General features: G+C 38.0%; 1 protein-coding gene across 2 annotated transcripts in view; it reads right to left on the bottom strand.

Annotated features, from left to right (window-relative positions):
- Positions 1–40: 40 nt before the first annotated feature.
- Positions 41–20,049, bottom strand: part of Fsip1 (fibrous sheath interacting protein 1) — a 202,743-nt gene continuing 182,734 nt past the window's right edge. For both annotated transcript variants that reach the window (XM_004861529.3, XM_087207519.1), the window contains one exon: positions 41–2,955. In XM_004861529.3, the coding sequence (XP_004861586.1) occupies positions 2,909–2,955 (47 nt within the window). In that variant the 3' untranslated portion in view covers positions 41–2,908. The remainder of the gene's footprint in view (positions 2,956–20,049) is intronic.

Genomic DNA, 20,049 nt, shown 5'->3' with positions numbered 1-20,049 from the left:
CCATGTGTCTATTTCTTCTTCACTGGCTCTATATTATTAATGGCGTGGGTAAATACCATTCTTAAACCAACAGCACACACAAGATGAAATCACAGTGAATAATACTAACATTCACTGTTCCTATATGATTTAGAAAGCTGAGTTGCATAAGAGTAGGCTTAGAATATACATTTCCTAGATTTGTGGAACAAAAGAACAAAACAAGTCTGTCATATTAACAACATACAAAAAAGAAATGGCCCCTAAATTGCGGGCCCCCCAGAAAACAATTTTTTATTAATGTCAGGTTTCGTATATTGAACCTTTCTCAAAGTCCAGTTCCATTTCTAGAACAAGGAAAACAGGGAAGAGCAGCTTGATGCACATGTAACTTGCAGCCCCCGTCTGACCTGTGGATGACGGCACCCAGTGGGCAGCATGGTCAGAGATGCAGCAGCCTCAACAGGAAGTGTGACTGGGGGAAGCTGTCCTTGAAAAGGGGAGCCAAGTATTACTGCCTTTTGGAGAATTAATAATAGCTTTAGTCAAAAACAGATGCCTAAAAAGAAATGTAAATTTTGGAAGGAGTGTGCGAGTGTATCTGTGTGTGTGTGTGCAAGTGTGTGGTGTAACACATTTTGTGAAGAAAAGGCCAAAATGTTATAATAAGCAGACTCTTAAGTTTTGGATGGACCAATTATGAATGTGAAATAGCAAATAATTTCCAGTTTTAATAAAAAAAAGATCAAAGAAGAACTTTTGTCATGTAGGTTAAAGGTCTGGCTTTGAGGTCTGTTAGACACCAGAAAGGACTGGCTGAATGAGATAAACTTCCTTGTTGACTTATCTCTCTGGTTCTAAAAATATCAACCTGGGTAGCATGATCACATATAAATGTGAACTGTCAAAGCATTTTACAGGGCCAAGCTGAGGAAGAATGAGCTAGAAATAGTTGTGCAATTATGGAAATTTATCTGAAAGAATAATTATCTGAAACATGACATCATCCTTTCTCAGAACAGAATTCTAATTAAGTAGTACATCAAAACAGGTTTGTGAATATCAAGATGAGACAGAAAAAGTGGCTGAGGAGAGGAGCTTTCCTCCCCAGGCATGTTCCATTTCTACTCTGAAACTGACCTACAAGTAGAGTTAGATGGAAGAGTGATAAACTTTAGGTACCTCGGAATTTACAACTGAGCTGGTGCCAGTAGTTTTTTTTGAAGAGTCGTATATAGAAAAACTGCAGTGTAAGCTCCCAAATTCACTCCCAGAACTTAGTTCTTTCTTTCTCTTCTATATAGTACTTTTCATTCTTGTTCTGGGGCAAATACATGGGCCAAGGAGGAACCTCAATATAAAAAGTTATTTTTAATAAGAAACCCTTCTATCTAAATGAGGGTGTTTGGGGCTTTGTTTGTAAATCTGGAGACTTCATTTTGAATTTTATCACAAATTCAGTTTACCAGTTAGTTTCAGTTAACATGCTATGCAATGGTACAACTTATTTTATTGACAAAATTCATTACTCAACAGCACTAAGGCTGCCTTCCCCTTACCAAAAATACTATGACAGAAAGGCTCGCTGTGCCCCAAATACCATTTGCAGAAGCACACGATAAAGTGGCAAGCCCTTTGCAGTGTCCGTGGAGAAATATTTTGTTTCTCTTCCTTCCCCCACTCCTCCTACATCAAATACAAGGAACATATGGGTTTAGAAAACTGAGCTCATCTGAAAAGCTGATGGGCAACAATGGTTTTTCTCTTACTCCAAATTCCTGTCCATGTCACCTCGACCCAAACCCTTCCACACCTAGCAGTGCCACATGTTATTCCTAAAATCACAACTTTTAGCTTCTGCAGAAATCCCACAGCAAAACTTTTGATGCCAAGATAAGTTACACTGCAGCACACTGGCATCAGTACAAACCACTGGTATTTTAAATGAACAAAGAGTAAACTGAAATATGAAGGCCAGCAAAAGACACTGCCTACTGATACCTCCGAAAATAGTAGCTATAGAATTCTTCATTCTAACAGGCCAGGGAGTACAATGAAGTAAGGAAACATTATTATCCAGTATCAGTAGATGAGCATGTGTCAGCAAATATTAACAATACACATATATATTGCCCCAAATTTTATTAAAGGCAGTACAATAGCCAGCTCATTTTTCAAAGTGGAAATACTTTTGACTTTTGGTTAAAAAGGTCAATTCATCTTAAGAAGTGTTGATATAAAATGTTCTTATGAATTCACGTTACTGACATATAATTAAACAAACCTCTCTTTAATATTACAGATTTTTCTTAAAAAGTAGTTCATCTTTGTTTGCTGTGTTCTAAAAGGCCCTAACTGAAAGAACAAAACAAACAGAGTAATGTATCAAATAATTCATCACATTTCTACTTGAATAAGAATTATCACTAACAAGGGAATACAGGCTTCCCTAATGCCACCTTGTTGAGGAAGTTCATTTCTCCCCATGGTTAAGTTGTACCAACAGACACTGAACAGACAGAAAGAAGGAAAAACAGGCCAGAACAAAAATCCATAGCGACCATAATCTGAATCACAATAAAGTTGAAACATATAAAATCAAATACAGGACAATCAGTCCATTTCCACTATGCTTAACATAATGCATATATATTAAAATGTTAATTTTCACAATGTATCCCTGATTCTCTAAGATTAGTGATACATTTATAAATTTCCCAGAAACTTCAATAAAGAAAAACCATTGAACAATTACACCCCAGGTCTCAAAAATATCAAGGAAATGTAATCTACAAGAGAATTCAAATGTCAAACTCATTATTTGGAGAATAGCCTCTACAGTATTCATTGAATTGAAAGAATTCAGAGAAAATAAGTAATTTTACTTAATTACCAACTTTCTTAAGAGCACACCCTAGTAAGTCCTTGCTTAAGATTCTTTACATTCTTCCATCACCTCTTTCATCTCCTGTTTATCTGCATATAAAAATAATAGTTATTAAACAATCAGAAATTTGTACATAATTAAGAAAAATAATTCAATTTATTAAACCTTACATCTTTTTATGCAAATACAATAATCATATGCTTGGTTACTATTTGTTGAATCATCATTCAACAAATGCACATAAATTCCACAAACTGCACATGAAGTTTATAAGTAAATTCAAAATATAAGATGTCTGTCCTCATTGAACTCAGTAGCTCAGAGAGAACGTCTTGAGTCTTGAGGGTGAAAATGACTGTGGATTTAGAGACAGAATTCATTTTCTTTGCTTTGCTTTCAATTGAGTTTCTAGAAAGTAAAGTGAAACCAAAAACAAATGCTACAGGTAGGGTAGATAGCAACTGACTGACATTTTTGTCTTGAGACACTAAGAGAAGTGGAATGGCAATATTTTTCTACCCTTAGTGAGAAAGTTAATAGAAAAGGCAGAACTGACAACAGAATGCAATAAAAGAAAACAATAAAAAGTAGCAGGAGAAATTTGTGAAATGTAAAATGGTATAATATCTCTGGAAAACAGTCTGGCAGTTGACCAAAAGGTTATAATAGACATGGCAATTCCATTCCTGAGGTAAATCCCTAAGAGAAATGCAAACATATACCTATACAAAAACTTGTAGTACACAAATAATCACATTAACATAGGTAATAGTGAAAAAGTGGAACAACCCAAACATTCATCAGCTAATGAACACATAAATAAAAGAGGGTATGTCCATAAACAGAGTATTATTGAATAATAAAAATAAACAGTACTGATACATGCTACATTTCAAGATTTCAACATAAATCTTAGAAACATTATGCAAAGTATAAAAGCCCAGCACAAGAGGCCAGCACAGATATTGTTATATCTGAATGTCACTACTAAAAAATAAAAGAATCAACTGAATAATTAAAGCCAGATGACTCAGAGTTTCAGAGAACAAAGTGAGAAAAGTACTGTTAGTATCAAGACATGGAAAAGAAAATGCAATAGGGCTGTAAAGGGAGCTGAGGCAGACGAGGAGACCACGGTACTCCCTAGGTGAGATAAGAGCCAACAGAACAAAGCCCCAGGTCTGGAGAGGAATTCCTTCTCTGCAGAGTACTCCATCTGCCCACCCAAAGAATGACCACTCATCTCTGCAGGCTCTGCTTCAATGCCATCCTCCATTTCCCCAGCATCCCTATCATCCTCCAAGTCTTGAAGCTCTCACTATACTTGTCCCACTATACTAGAATTATTTAAGTGCCTGCCTTCATCAATAGACTCTGGAAATGTTTACAACAGAGATTATGCTCTACTCATTTTACATCCTAGAGCAACTGTCCTCAACTGGGGAAATTTTTGGCCCCCAGGGAACATTTAGAAATATTTGGAGATATGCATTTTCATTTGTTCTAACTGCAGGAGGCAGTAATGTCATTTGCTGAGTAGAAGCTAGAGATTCTGTTTAGTTTCCTATAGTGCACAGGACAGGACCCTAACTTAGAAACATCAATAATGCTGAAGTTGAAAAACTTGGAACTTAGAAATTTGGGCAGAACCCAGTAAGAAACTCATGAAATGTTTGTAGGGTGGAATTGCGGATGAATGTATATGGATGAAGAGATGGATGGATGGGCAGATGATGAATAAACAAGATGGCAGGAGCATGACTGGACCACAGACTCACCCACATCCTACCCTCAACAACTGACTTAAATATTGATGCCCAAAGTCAACACCTAGACTCTGATTTAATTAATCTGGGATGAAACCAAGGTATTAATCTGTTTCACATCTCACCAGGTGATTCTAACACACAGCCAAAAGTAAGAAATAGCACTTCCAAAGAAACAGACTCAGATAGCTCCAAATCCAGGCTGGTAACAGGCAGATGCCAAGAAGAGATCTGAATGCTGAAACAGATCATCCTAAATAAAATATTAACCATGAAAAAGTGGAGGAAACAAGCTAGGTCCCTGAGGCATGCATGCTTTGTGTGGCTAATGAAGGCTGCCTGAAAGACTGACAGTAAGAGCTGAAGAAAAAAGAAGACAATCAAAAGAAGGTAGGATCTTCACGAAAAAGGAATTTAAGAAGAAAACAGCAGAAATGGAGCAGATGGTAAAGATATTTTCTGTACCTTATTTCCAACACCATCACAACGCTAGAGGTGACAAGTAAACCATCTAGTCCAGAGCTTCTCACACTTTAACATGCACACAAATCACCTGCGGGGACATCCTGTTACTCAGTGGGTTGGGAGCAGGGCCCTGTGCCTAACAAGCCCTCAAGTGACCCCAACCCGCAGGTCCACAGATCAGACCTACAGTCCTGATCGCTGATCTAGAGTGACTTCTACTCACTGTGAATGAAGCAATGGGATCCAAAGTGCCCAATAACTGATAAAGTGTTAGGTACATTACAATGAAACATCAAAACTTTTCAAGAGATGTTCATTTTACACCATTGAAGTGAGAGGAAGTGATGTTTTATAACTAGAGAAAATGATCACTGCCAAACAAGTTACATGAAAAGTCTACCTAATGAATAATTAGGTTAAAGAAAATTAGTTGAAAGTAACTTGAAAATTAAGTGCAAATAATATAATTGTGATATATACTAGAATCTTATATAAAAAAAGAATGAGACTGGAAATTTTTAATTTGAGAGCTATGATACTTGATCAAGTAAACTGCAGAGGAGGGATGATCTGACCACAGATTAGCAGATTAAATCACTTAGAGCACCTAAGAAGCAACTAGCAGACCTGGAAAAGTAATTTAACAAATAATTAGTAGGAGGTCTGAGGACATGCTAAGAAAAAAGAAACCCACGGAGGCAAGGATGAATTAAGGACTTCTCTAAGAGAAAGCCAAAGTATGCTATTATTGTCACAATTTCTAGAATCACGCAGCTTCACTGCAAAGCAATAAGACTTGTAACAAAGAAAGTCTGTTCTTTGAAACTGTTCAGGTCGTATGAATATGACATATTCTGCCACATACCCCTTCAAACCACTGCCATGTACCTCCCAAATTCATTACAATCCAAAGGGCAGAATTTCATCATTAAGTGTATTCATATCATGTGCTGGCAATTGTCGTGATTGGTAAAATTTGTTTTGAGGACTCCAATAGGATGACAGAATTAGCTTTCTTCTGTTAAACTGAAACTCATATTTCTCAAGTGTGCATAGGAAAATTCTGTCACTAGCATTAATGTGACACCTTGGACTCTGGATCCCAGGAACTCTGATTTCAGTAAATCCAGATAGGCCCCAGGATATGCATATAAAGCAAACAAGTGGGCCAGGGATTTAGCTCAGTGGTTCCAGTGCCTGCTGCGCAAGTGCAAGGTCCCGAGTTCGATCCCTGGTACCAAAAAAAAAAAAAAAAAAAACCAAGCAGAAACTCCTCAGATGACCCCCATGTTCACCTTAACCAGGGATAATACTGTATGGCAGTGTTGACAAACCTTTTAGAGCTTTCAGTAATAACAAACAGCCAGCTGTAGCATGTGTGCCATAGGTTCACCACCTCTGCTCTGTGGTGTGTAGCAGTGCTTCTCAAACTTCATTGTGTGGAAATATCACCAAGGATCTTATTAAGGTGAAATTTCCAATGCAGTAGGTTTGGGGTGGAGCCTTTAGGCCCCTATAAATCTAACAAGCTCCCAGTCATTAGAACACACTATAAGCTGGAAAGGCTTAGAGAATGGGTTGGGAACTTCTGAGTCTCCAAAGGGCCAAGCTCATGAAGTAGAGAGCGCTGGACATTAGCCATAGTCTACTGGAGAATACACGTCTTCTAAAGGGAACATCTGCTACTCAGTTTAGATTGGCTGATCTGTTGGAAAATCCAACTTTTCTAGCTTATCTTTCAATTTATTTATTTTTCATTAAGTTCATTGGTACATTTTAGGTATACAATATCATTGAGAATTTGTACCTTTACATAATCTCTCTTGGTTCTTTTTTTTTCTCCCATGCCCCTGCCCTCCCTTCACCCCCTCCACCCTTCCTATTTACAAAGACTTTGTTTCCATTTTTTCCTTTTCTCATATTTTTTCCTTTCCCTTCTTTCTTTTCCCCTACTCCTCCCACTCCCTCTTCCCCTTCCCCTTTAGACCATCTTTTCTTCCTGTTTCACATCATCTATTATACATTTTGATTTTTATTTACACTTTCAGTTTCTCACACCAGAGAAATTATTTGGTATTTACACATGTGTGTCCTATTTATTTCATGGCCTCAATGCGCATTCATTTAGGTATAAATGTCTCTAGTTTCTCACTCTTTATGGCTGAGTAGTACTCCATTTTATTTTGTTTTTTAAATCTCTTCATCCAGTCTCCAGTTGATGGGCAACTGGGCTGTTTCCAACTTTAAGCTATTACAAACTGTGCCGCTATAAACACGAGTGTGTATATATTGTTGTGGTATGATTCTTTTAATTCTTTTAGGAAGATACACAGCAGGGGAATGGCTGGGTCAAATGGGACCTCTAATCCTAGTTCTTTGAGGTATCTCCATACTGATTTCCACAGTGGTTGCACCAGTCTACACTCCCACCAGCAATGGAGAAGGGTTCCTTTCTCCCCACAACCCTGCTGCATTTGTTATCGTTAATTTCTTGATAGCCACCATTCTTTCTGAAGTGAGGTGGAATCTCAGTGTTATTTTCATTTGCATCTCTTGAATGATCAGTGATGTTGAACATTTTTTCATATGTTTATTTGCTGCTTTTACTTCCTTGCCTGAGAAATGTTTGCTCATTTCAGATGCCCATTTTGGAATTAGGTCTTTAAATTTGGGGGGGGGGGGTCTGATTTTTTTTAAGTTCTTTATATATTGTAGACCTTTGTCTGAGAAACAGCTGGCAAAATTTTTTTCCCACATTGTAGGTTGTCTCTTAGCTCTGTTGTGGTTTCTCTTGCAGTGCAGAAGCTTTTTCATAGGATGAGATCCCAGTTGTTGATTCCGTGTGCTAGTTCCCATGCATATCTTCCAATTTATTGTTAAAGGCCATATAGTACAACCAAGTCCAGTCACTCAGGTAATCATTTACATCAATTTTCTTGTTTGATCTTTATTGCAACTCTACAGAGTTATTTTTATTTATTTTATTTTTTATTTTTTTGGTACCGGGGATCAAACTCGGGTCCTTGCGCTTGCGTAGCAGGCGGTGAAACCACTGAGCTAAATCCCCGGCCCCACTACAGAGTTATTAAAGCCACTTGTATTAGTTTACTTTCTACCACTATAATTAAATGCCTGAATCAATTAACTTAACTTATAAAGAAAATAGGTTTATTTTTGGCTCACACTTCTGGAGGGTACAATCTAAGATCAAGCAGCCCCATTCTTTGGGCCTCTGGTAAGGGCAGCATAACATGGTGGAAGCATGTGGCCAAACAAATCACTCAGAAAGTCAAGAAGCAGAGGGAAAGAAGAAGATGCTGGGATCCCACAATCTCCTTCAATAGCTCATCCCCAGTGACCTAACAACTTCCAGTGAGGTGCCAACCCCTGAAAGTCTCAAACCCCAAAAGCACTCCTACATGAACTTTGGGGGACATTCAACATCCAAACTATTTTACCACCCTATTTTGTAGATAAGATAAGCAAGGTGTAGAAGAAAGAAAAATTGAGGTCACTGACTAAGGACCAGAAGACTCAAACCCAGGTCTGCCCTACCCAAAGCCCATGCTCCTATTTACCAGGCAACATCACTCAGGTAGGCAGGGGCCAGCCTCCCTCTGATAGCCTGGTTCTAGCCTGGGATCCTGCTACTTATCTGGACTCTATTAGTTTTATCCTTTGAGTAATTTGCTCTTTGGTTTTATGTTCTCAGTTTCAATTTACAGGGACAAATCATCCCAGTCTGCTGGGAACTGAGGGTTTCCAGGGTCATGGATCATTCCATCAGAAAACCAGGACACTCCTGAGAAAATCAGGACAGTTGGTCACCCTAGCTTTCATTTAGGGTGCTACTTTTTAAAACAACAACAAAAACCTTATATGACTCATTGTTGCATTTGTTATAGAATTAAGGGCGCTGTTTATTCAATAGGTCTTTTGAGAAATTCCATTTCCAATTAGTGTAGTTTTGTTCCTCTTCTTTACAACTTATTTTGTGTCCCTTTTTGCCCAACTCCACATTGCTTTCATATTTACATCTTAGCATATGAATTACTGTTAAAAGCAAGGCTCAAATGGAGAGTAGAAAAAAGAAAATAATATGGCTGGCAAGACGTCTTTTATTTTGATTACACAAAAAACAACTTAGCATAAGAGAATCTGATTAAATTCTAGATTCACAGACTTGAAGCTTTGTGCTTCTGAAGCATCAGTGCAATGAGAGATGTCTCTCAGGTTATGGTGCTGAAAACACTTGACACCCTTCTCACCCTTGGAAGAACTTGGAGTGGAAGCATCCTGGTCTCCTTCCACATCCCCCATGGGGAGAAGAGACAGTTACCCAGTGAGCTTGAGAGGTCAAATGCACACTCAACTCAGCCCAGTCCCTTCTCCTCCAGGCCCTTTATTGTAGATAGGTAAGTTAATTAGATATCTTGTAGGTAGTTAAGACAGGGCTGGCCCTCTGGAAGCCAACATGGGGGACAAAGAGATAATATGGAGAACAAGCAAGACACATCCACTGAAGGCCAACATTATAAAAAAAGAGAAACTACTACACCCTCATGCTTCCCCTGGGGATGAGTAGCAGTGACTGATATTCTAAATAGGTATCAATCACCTGGATAGGGGGCCAAGGTCTTAAACCAGCCTTTCCAGGAAATATCTCCAGCCCACTCTTGCTGAAAATCCTTGTATGCTTGCTCTGTGACTCACTCCCCCATTTGACCCCCATTTAATCAATATTACCTGGGTGACTGTACTTGTAATCTTTTTTTTTCTTTTTTTTTTTTTTGGTACTGGGGATCAAACTCAGAACCTTGCATTTGTGAGGCAGGTGCTGGAACCACTGAGCTAAATCCCTGGCCTTGTACTTGTAATCTTATCAGTTGGTCATGGTTTTCCCCCACCTCATGCCCACCTTTTAATTTTCCCCTGGGTCTGAATAGTTTTCCCCCACTTTAAACCAGCCTCACCTCATGGCTTTGCTACATAAATATTCCTTGGGAAATAGGGTCCCGGGGGCAACCCAGTTTCCAGTCCCCTGTCTGTCTCTCTTAGAAGCTTTCTTTCTCTCAATAAATTTGCCTGCGCTTAATCTCCGTCCTTCCTAGAATTCATTCTTCAATTTTAGAGAACACAAACTCACATTTCCAGTATCTAGCAGGTTTGGGAGTTGCATCTCTTGTGCCTTGCTCCGCTCAGCCCTGCAGTGCACATTCTAGATGCCTCAACATCACTGGTCTCACACAGACAGGTCTCCACAGGGCACCCAGGAGGGTAGGTTCATTTCAAAATAGAGCGTTACAAAGTCCACTTGGCTACCCCTGGAGTCATGACAGTAATGAAACTGATCTTCTTGTTCTCTATTCATCAGAAGCATCTCAAATGTTTCTGATCAATACGGGGAAGACCTTAGTGCTATTTATTGGTTCCCTAAAATTCCAACTGTTAGTTGGTCAACATTGAATTTAGTAGACTTTATATCCACAAAGTCAAAACACAGTAATTACCACTAAGTTCAAAACATAAACATAGCAAATAAAGTATTTCACATTGAAAACTTTTAATACAAGGGTGAAACAAATCTGTAGGACCGAGGGCCTTACCAAACGCTCCGAGGAGCTGACTGCAGTGACGAACACCCGGGAAGGAACACACCGGACAAGTTGGAAAATAAAAAAGACCTTTATTAGTCTGGCCAGACGGCACTCCCAAAGCAAAATAGCTTAGAGAGGCAACTGGCTCAGAGTCCGAGGCTGTTTTATAGGGGGTTGAGGGGGAGTTTAACATGTAGATGTACGAAAAAAAAGGAACAAAGGTTAGTGGTCGACTGTCACATACTGATGGTCAGCAGACACACACAGTAATGGTCACGACCATATGGTCACGACCATCACGTACTGATGGTTGGCAGACACATTGATGGATTGTTCTACCGACAGTGGGCCCGGGAACATTCGTTCTCCGGACAAACAAGGGGTTGAGTAATTTACTTAGGAGCTTTGTTTTGCTACAGATTTTATCTATTATCCCAGAACTAACAAGCACATTTTAACCATTAATTTTTAAATACAATAGAGGCTAGGGGAGTAATTGAATTTGGAATCATACAGTCCCACAAAATCTTTTTATTTCAATATTGTGAATTAAGCTGTTTTTAAGTTCTTTTGTCTTAAGCATTATGTGGCTGCCTTTTAGAACCAGAACATAAAATATTTGGAACAAGTATCGGCTTATCAAGGGAAAAAAACCTACATGTCAAAAGTATTTGCTATTAAAAGAAAAGATAATAACTGGCTTTTATATCTCTTCCTTGTCTGCTTATGGAAATCTAATCTGAATCACATTCATGTGTATTTATTTCCTGAGAAAGAAAAAGCCAGAACATAATGTAACAGCTGAATGTACAGCAACTCCTCATTACAGAAACATCTTTAATGGGCTTTTTGCCAAGAGAATTTGTATAGCACTTGGGTTTTGTGTCCCCTTTGTAGAAACCACACAATGTAAAATTTAGTATTTCACAATAAAATTGATTAGCAAGTTATTTTTGTAACTGTAAATGCTGAAGTTAGAAAGACAACTTCAGTTATTCTAACATGCTCAAAATGATGATGTGGGAACTATTCCTTACAGCAGTGACGGTGAACCTTTTAGAGCTTTCAGTGATAACAAACATCCCACTGTGGCATGTGTGAAATAGTTTTGCCATCACTGCCGTAGAGTTTATTTGTAATAAGCAGAAAATAAAGTATGGTTCACATATTCACATATATGCCATCTTGAGCTTCCAACTCACAAGGGTTAATTGTTATAATCATGTATGAGGATTATCTGGTATGACCAGAGAGGCATGATTTCTTTCCATTAAGTTCTGGCTCATTCCATCTTATCATTTCTACTCACTGACAAATATAATCAATATGATTCACATTCACGTTTTAAGAAAGTACCATCCTAAACACACACTCCCCATAGAAATGAAATCCCACATACAACAAATCATTGCATCCAATTCAGTAAATTGATAACAGTACACAAAGAAATTCAGATACTTTCTATCTAAAAAAAAAAAATCTCTGCCCAAACAGAAACAAAATACAGTGCAATTTTAGGGTAGAACAAAGTTTTGATACTCTATCTTCTAAAAGATCTTTGGTGGGAAGAAGGCCAGCCACTCCCCTCTAACTGAATTACATGTTGTAAATGAACTGTGCTACAAAATATTATAGCTTGACATTTTAGTCAGCAAGATGATGGACCAGCAGTTCTCCACCTCCAACCCCGCACAGGACTCCAGTCAGCACCTATCTGTAGGCCCAAAAAGCGAAAACAAAACAAAACAAATAAAACCTTCAGGAATATCCTTGAACTCAAGGAGAAAGGCAGAGATACTGTTCTGGACCATAGAACTACAGAACTGTGAAAAGAGTAAAGACAAGATTGTCACATTCTCTACTCCCATCTCTCCACCCCGCTCCAAGCTAGCTTAGTGCCACAAACAAAGCATTGTCCTACATTTTCTATACATTTTCTATAGTGGGAAAAGAGTTATATATGTAGCTTCTCAGCCACTCTGGGACTCCTCACAGGAGGCCCATTCCACAGGAAACACTGGAGTGTTAGCAGGGCTGTTCCTCTAGGATGTTATACAAAGAACAGGGATGCGGCTCACAGCAACTAGCACATGGATCCCCACGGCAGTAGCTCTGCATTCTAGCCAAGGAAAGCACTTCACTAGAGAACCTCACCAAGAGCAACGCCCCACAGGAAGCACAGTCAACAGGTCTGTCAGGCACTCGTCCTTAATGAGCTTACCCACTCAGCCCAGTGATTTCCTTAGGCCTCCCCCAGGTAGGAAGGCAAGGGAAAGCCAGCAATCAGGGGAGGTATCTGACCCCACCGAACCCCAGTAGCCAAGTGGTGACCCCACCAAGCCTTGGTGTCTTCAGCCTTTCCCAGACCAGGAGGCTAGTGCAGATCATGGGATAACAGTGCAACCCCATCAAGACTGGTTCTCTACCTAAGGCTCTCCTAGGCAAGGAAGCTCACATCTTCTATATCTGTAGAGCACAGATTCCAGCCTGGCCTATCCCAAGTGGCTGAAGTGTGAACCCACAGACCCTGTTCAATCTCAGAATCAAGCGTGTGGCCCTGTGCAGCTACAGATTAGAAACAGTAGTACTCCTCAGACAGGGAAGATGATCTAAAACTCTGCCCAGTCAAAAGCTATCACAGAGCCCATTCAGCAGCTCCACCTGACCATGGGATCCAGCCTCAGAGTAGAGCAAGTAGGTCCACTTGACTTCAGAGCACAGGCAACAGCCAGCCTAGTGAGAAAATGCAACAGCAAGATCTGTCTGTCCAGGTCACTACCAGCTGGCCCATCCAGAACACTAGCATAGACAATAATGAAAGTCTACCAGAAAAAAAACATCTATAAAATCTGGAAGAAATAGCTGTTTCCTCAAAGGTATGGACACTAGAATAGGACACATGGCTTACAAAGAATTTGAGTTATAATATTACAAAAGGTAATTAATAAAGGCTCAATAATGGACCCTGAAGAAATGGAGATCTATGAAATGACTGACAAAGAATTCAGAATAATTCTCTTAAACATGTTCAGGGAACTACAAAAAAATACAGATAGAAAATAAAATGAAATTTAAAAAACAATGGATGCACAAAAAGAAAAGCTTGGGAATAGTTGGGTCAAATGGAACTTCTAGTTCTAGTTTTTTGAGAAATCTCCACACTGATTTCCACAATGGTTGCACCAGTCTACATTCCCACCAACCGTGGAGAAGCGTTCCTTTTTTCCCACAGTCCTTCCAGAATTTGTTATTGGTTGATTTCTTGATGACTGCCATTCTTTCTGGATTGAGATGGAATCTCAGAATTGTTTTAATTTGCATCTCTCAAATGACCAGTGATGTTAAACTTTTTTTCATATATTTATTTGCCATTTCTACTTCTTCATCTGAGAAGAGTCTATTCATTTCAGATGCCCATTTTTGGACTGGTTCTTTCAATTTGGGAGGTATGATTTTTTTGAGTTCTTTTTATATTCTAGATATTAGTCCTCTGTCTGAGGAAGAATTAAAAACATCATGCCACAGCAATATATGCACACCCATTTTTATAGCAGCAGTCTGTAAGAGTTAAATCTTGGAAAGTAATGGCTGAGGAGACTTAACTAACCTTGATAGACAGCAAGAGGTTCATACTGATTGACAAAGGTCTCACTTAAACTTGGTCTTAAACACCCAGCAGAAAAGAATAACCAAAAGAGGTATAAAATAATGCCACAGTAATAAAGCTAGATATAAAAAATGGGTTCCAGTCACTGATCCCTTCTGGAAGTTTCTAGATACACCAGTAGCTGACCACAGTTATGGATCATTAGGAAAAAACTATGATAAAATCTATAAGAGCTCAGCTAGAGTTTTAAATTTCTTAAGCAAGATTTGTTCTTCAAATTGTCTATCTTCTTATGCCTAAAACTAGAGAGATTTATGACAAAGTATAAGACTCATACATAATCTTTATCAATGAAAGAATCTAAGAGCCAGCAGGTTACAATCACTATTTCAATTTCTAAGTATGACTTTCTCCCCAACATGCCCTTTCATTCTAGTGTGCTCATGCTTAGATTACTCATGCTCTAATTGCTTAAAAGTTTTGTTTATTCTTGCCTAGAGGCTGCCAAACTCCAGTCATACAAATGGAACCAATAACAAATGTGCTAGAATTCTTTTACTGGGATCCACCAGATCTACCTTGTAAACAGCTCATAACTGCTAATCTATACAATATAACTTCTATATTGGATTCTGAAGTCCCCTGGACCTTCTTATCCTCTTTGTGGGAGGCTATTAGTAGTTCCTCCCAGTAGAAACACTTGTTGGCTATATTCATAGCAATCTTGCTAACCTTATAATTTGGCCCATGTATTCTTAACTATCTCTTTGGCTTTGTCTCCTTCAGACTCAAAGCTATACAGCTACCAAGATGACAATGCCTGGTGCCTATGGAAGGCCTTTTGATAGATCCTCTGGTAGAGTAACTCTGAATGCTGATTATAACTATGATCCTCTTTAGCTGGAAGTAGCCAGAAAGGTCTTCACCCTTTGCCCCCTCACAGCATTCAGGGGTACTTCTTCAGAGGGGGAATATTGCAGATAGGAAAGTTAATTAGGTATCTTGTAGGCAGTTAGACAGGGCCAGCCCACAAGGAGCCAACATGGAGGACGGTGAAGACACATTCACTGAAGGCCAGCGTGGTGAAAGGAGAGAAACTACCACACCCATGTAGGATGAATAGCAGTGATTGATATTCTAAATAGGTATCAATCACCTGGGTGGGGAACCTGACCCACGCTTACTGAAAATCCTTGTATGCTTGCTACATAACTTGTTCCCCCATTTGACCCCCATTTAAACAATATTACCTGGGTAACTGTACTTGTATTATAGGTTGGTCATGATTTTGTCCCATCTCATGCCCACCTTGTAAATTTCCATTGGGTCTTGTAGTTTTGTCCCAATTTGTACCCGCCTCACCAAATGGCTTTGCTGTATAAAACATCTTTGAAAAGTGGGGTGGGCAGGCAACCCATTTTGCGGTCCCCCTTCTGTCTCAGGTAGAAGCTTTCTTTCTCCCAATAAATTTTTCCTACACTTAAAAAAAAAATCTTGGAAACAGGTCAAATGCCCATTGACCAATGAATGGATAAAGAAGATGTGGGATTTTAAAATACAATGGACTACTACTGAGCCTTAGAGGAGAATAAACTTGAGAAATTTCTAGATAAATCAATGCACCTTGAGACCATATTCTTAAGTGAAATAAACTGAATACACATGTGTAAATATTGCATTCTCTAGTGTGAGAAACCAAAAGTGTAAACAAGGACCAAAATGTATACTAGATATTGTGAAATAGGAAGAAAATGCTCAATCGGGAAGGGGAAATAGGGAGGGGGGAGGGAGAAAAGGAAGGAAAAAGAAACAAAACAAGAAGGAAAAAAATGGAAACAAAGCTTTTGTAAATTAGGGGAAGAGGGGTTGAAGGAAGAGTAGAGGAATAGGAAAAAGGAAAAATTAAGATATATCATTTACAGGTACAAATTCCCTATGATGAATGTGATCATTATGTACATCTAAAATGTACCAGTACAGGAAATGATAACAAATTTTTGAAAAAGCAAAGCTTAACAAAGATAAAAATTATTTTTAGAAAATCAAATACAAATCCTATAAAAATTTTAATAAGTAAACCAAAAAAGTCAACAAAAAGCTTCAGTAACAGACACACCAAGTGGAAGAATTAGTGAGCATGATGACAAGACATTTGAAATTCTAGTCTGAGAAGCAAAAAGATAAAAGAAAACAATGAAAAATGACATGAATGAATTATGTGAACCAATAAGAGACCTAACTGCATAATAAGAGTCTTGGAATCTTTCTCTTGAGAGAAAGAGCCAAAAAGCATACTTAAAGAAATAATGGCTGAGAATTTCTCAATTCTCAGGAAAGATGATAACATCCAGGTACGAGAAGCTCAGAAATCTCCAAATTCAACCCATAGAGGAGTTTGTCAAGACCCATCATAATTAAACTATGAAAAAAAGAAAAAACAATTCTTAGAGCAGCAGGAGAAAAGAAACAACATGTTTAAAGGAGACATAATACAGCTATCAGCAGTTTTCTTAGCAGAACCCTTGCAAGCTAGGAGACAGTACAACAATATATTCAAAGTGCTGAAGGAAAAAATACTGCTAACCAAAAATATGTTACCCACCCAAGCTGTCCTTCAGAAATGAGAGAGAAACCATAACTTTCTCAGACAACTAAAGACTGCAGTTCATCATCACTGGGTGTCTTAGTCCTTTTCACACTGCTGAGACACAATATCTGACATCTACGACTTAAAGGAAGACCACAGTCAGTTGGCTTCAACGAAGAAACAAAATGAGGGAGGGGCATGGCTGAGGAAAAGCTGCTCGTGTCATTACAGCCAGAGAAGGAAGAAACCAAGAAGGGAGATAAACCCTTCCTGGTCAAACCCCAATAACCCACCTCTTCCAACCAGACTCCACATAACAATAAGTCAGCTATAGTGCTCTGTGATCCAATCCTCTTCTAAGAGCCCTACCTATGAATGCACGAGGCTCTCTGGGGACATCTAGATATAAACCATAACACTAGGCTTGCCTTACAGAAGCTGCTAAAGCAGATTCCCTAAGCTGAAAGAAAAAGGCTCCTAACTGATAAAACATGTGAAAGCAAGACTAAATAGTATAATAATATCTAGTCATATTCAAAAGGTTCTAATATATAAGATGGTCGTATGCAATTTTATTTTTACTACAAAGGTTAAAACGTTAAGACATGGGTTGAAAGACAAAACTAATAAAAACAACTGCAGCAAGAATAAATTAATAAATAATAAATAAAATAATATATAATAACTAATAATAAATTAAGTTATACAAATTATTTAAATTATAAAAAGTGGGTATGAGGGAGTAAAAGTATAGTTTTTCTATACAATTCAAGTTAAGTTGTTCTCAGCTTGAAATAGCCTACTAAAAGTACGAAATGTTTCATGTAAGCCTGACGGTAAACACAAAGCAGATACCAATACTAGCTGCAAAGAATATAAAAGGAAAAGATTCAAAGAATACCACCATAGAAAAATCATCAAACCATAAACAAAACAAGACAGGAAGAAAGAACAAAACAACCAAGAAACAAATTACAAAATGGCAGCAGCAAGTCCTTATATATTAATTACCTTGAGAGTAAATGGGTTATAAAACTAAATTAAATAGTGCATTAAAAGAATCATTCACCACACTCAAGGGAGTTTTATCTATGAAATGCAAGGATAGCTCACCATAGACAAAACTATAAATGTGACACTCCATATTAATAACATGAAGGATAAAAGCCATGTGACCTTCTCAATAGATTCAGAAAAAGCATTTGACAAAATTAAATACCCTTTCATGGCAAAACTAATCCCAGTAGAGTGGGTGTAAAGAGGATATTCCTCAACATAGTAAAGGCCACATAGCACAAACATAACTAACATTTTATCCAACCATGAAAAGTTGAAAGATTTTCCTTCAAGATCAAGGATTAAACAAGCATACTCATCACCACTTCTAATTACCATGAAACTGAAAGTCCTAACCACAGCAATTAGAAATAAATAAAATTATCTGGCTAGGAAATAAAGAAGTAAAACTGTTTGCTGACAACATGATCTTATTTGTAGAAAACTAAATTTTAGACTCCATCAAAAAATAGAAAAAAAAATTCAGTAAGTCTGCAGATATAAAATTAACACAAAATATCAGTAATATTACAAATATATAATGAATATGTCCAAAAATAAAATTAAGAAAACAGTCTCATTTATAATAACAAAAAAAATTTAGGAATAAATTTAACTAATAAGACGGCAGAACTTTATATCAAAAACTAGAAACCACTAATGGAAGAAATTAAAGAAACCAATAAATAAAAAGGTAATCCCATCTTCATAGATTCTGCAGACTCAATGCCATCTCTTATTAAAATTTCAATGTCATTTTTCACAACAATCCTTAAATTCCTCTACAACTGTAAAAAACTCTGAAAAGCCAAAATACTCTTGAGCACAAAGAACAAAGCTAGAAACACCACATTCCATTTAAAAATATTTTATAAAACACTCCTAATCAAAACAGCATGGTACTAGCATAAAAACAGTCATGTCAATTAATGGAACACAAACCCCAAAAACAAACATATATTTCCGATAAACTGATTTTTGATAAAAGTTCCAAGAACATACAAGAAAAGATCAGTCTCTTCAAAAAAATGGCACTGCTCCTCCCCAGCTACCATCAACAAATGCATGCAGACCCCAGCCAAAGGCCTGCCCACATACCATTGGTTACCACGCACAGGCACCAGCCAGAAAACTGTTCGACAACAGCACAGCTCAGGGATCCAGCAGGCCATCATTCTGAGCCCAGGAATTGGAGCAGTGGTCAGCAGTAGAGAGAAGGGCTCTATGAGAGTTCTTGAGAATTGAAGTCCACTGTGAGAGCAAAGAGTCACCTCAATAAAGGCACAGCAGATTGCAGTGGCTGAAATGAGAAGCCACCTAAACAAGAATCAAAACCAGACTTCCAGATCACCAAAGGCAACTCCAAGGGGCAATGAGATGGAACAATGTGAAACTCAACTACCTGGACTTTCTGAACTGGCAACAAAAGATCTGGAAAAAATAAAATCAGAAATAATTTCTCAGATAACAACAGAGATGGTATCCATAATGAAAGATATGATTAATAACTCTAGAATAGACACAGATTAAAAAAAAAAAGAGGATCTCAAGAACATTATGGAATCCCAGAATAGGAAACAAATGGAATACATAAAAAAAATTCAAACAGATATCCAGAAGATTAAGAATTCCACTGAAAGTTCATGCAGCAGAAGGAGCCTATGTGAGGACAAAATAATCAGATATAGAAGACAGGACTGTGATTAGTGACCAGGAAAAGAAAGATTTCTTAAAAACAAGGGACCACAAGAAATCAATCCAGCAGCTGCTAGATAATGCAAAGAAGAATAACATAAGACTCATTGAAGTCAATGAGGAAACAAGAGCTAGTGCAAATGACATAAAAAACTGTTCACATAAGTAATGGTAGAAAACTTCCCAAGCAGGGGAAAAGAATTTGACATATAGATTAGTCAGGCATATAGGACTCCAACTAGCCTTGATCAAAAAAATCTACACCTAGGCATATAATAGTAGAGTTCCAAAAAAACAACAGAAGAAAAAAATACTACAAGAAATTAGAGAAAAGAAACAAATCAAATATAAAGGAAATCCCATCAGAATCACAGCAGACCTCACAACACAAACCCTCAAGTCAAAAAGAG

Source organism: Heterocephalus glaber, unplaced genomic scaffold, assembly GCF_053883595.1.
Source record: "Heterocephalus glaber isolate CG9 unplaced genomic scaffold, H.glaber_assembly_v1.0 deba00000809, whole genome shotgun sequence".
Classification (NCBI taxonomy): domain Eukaryota; kingdom Metazoa; phylum Chordata; class Mammalia; order Rodentia; family Bathyergidae; genus Heterocephalus; species Heterocephalus glaber.
Note: the sequence above shows the minus strand (reverse complement) of the source record. Positions and strands in the feature narration are given on the sequence as shown.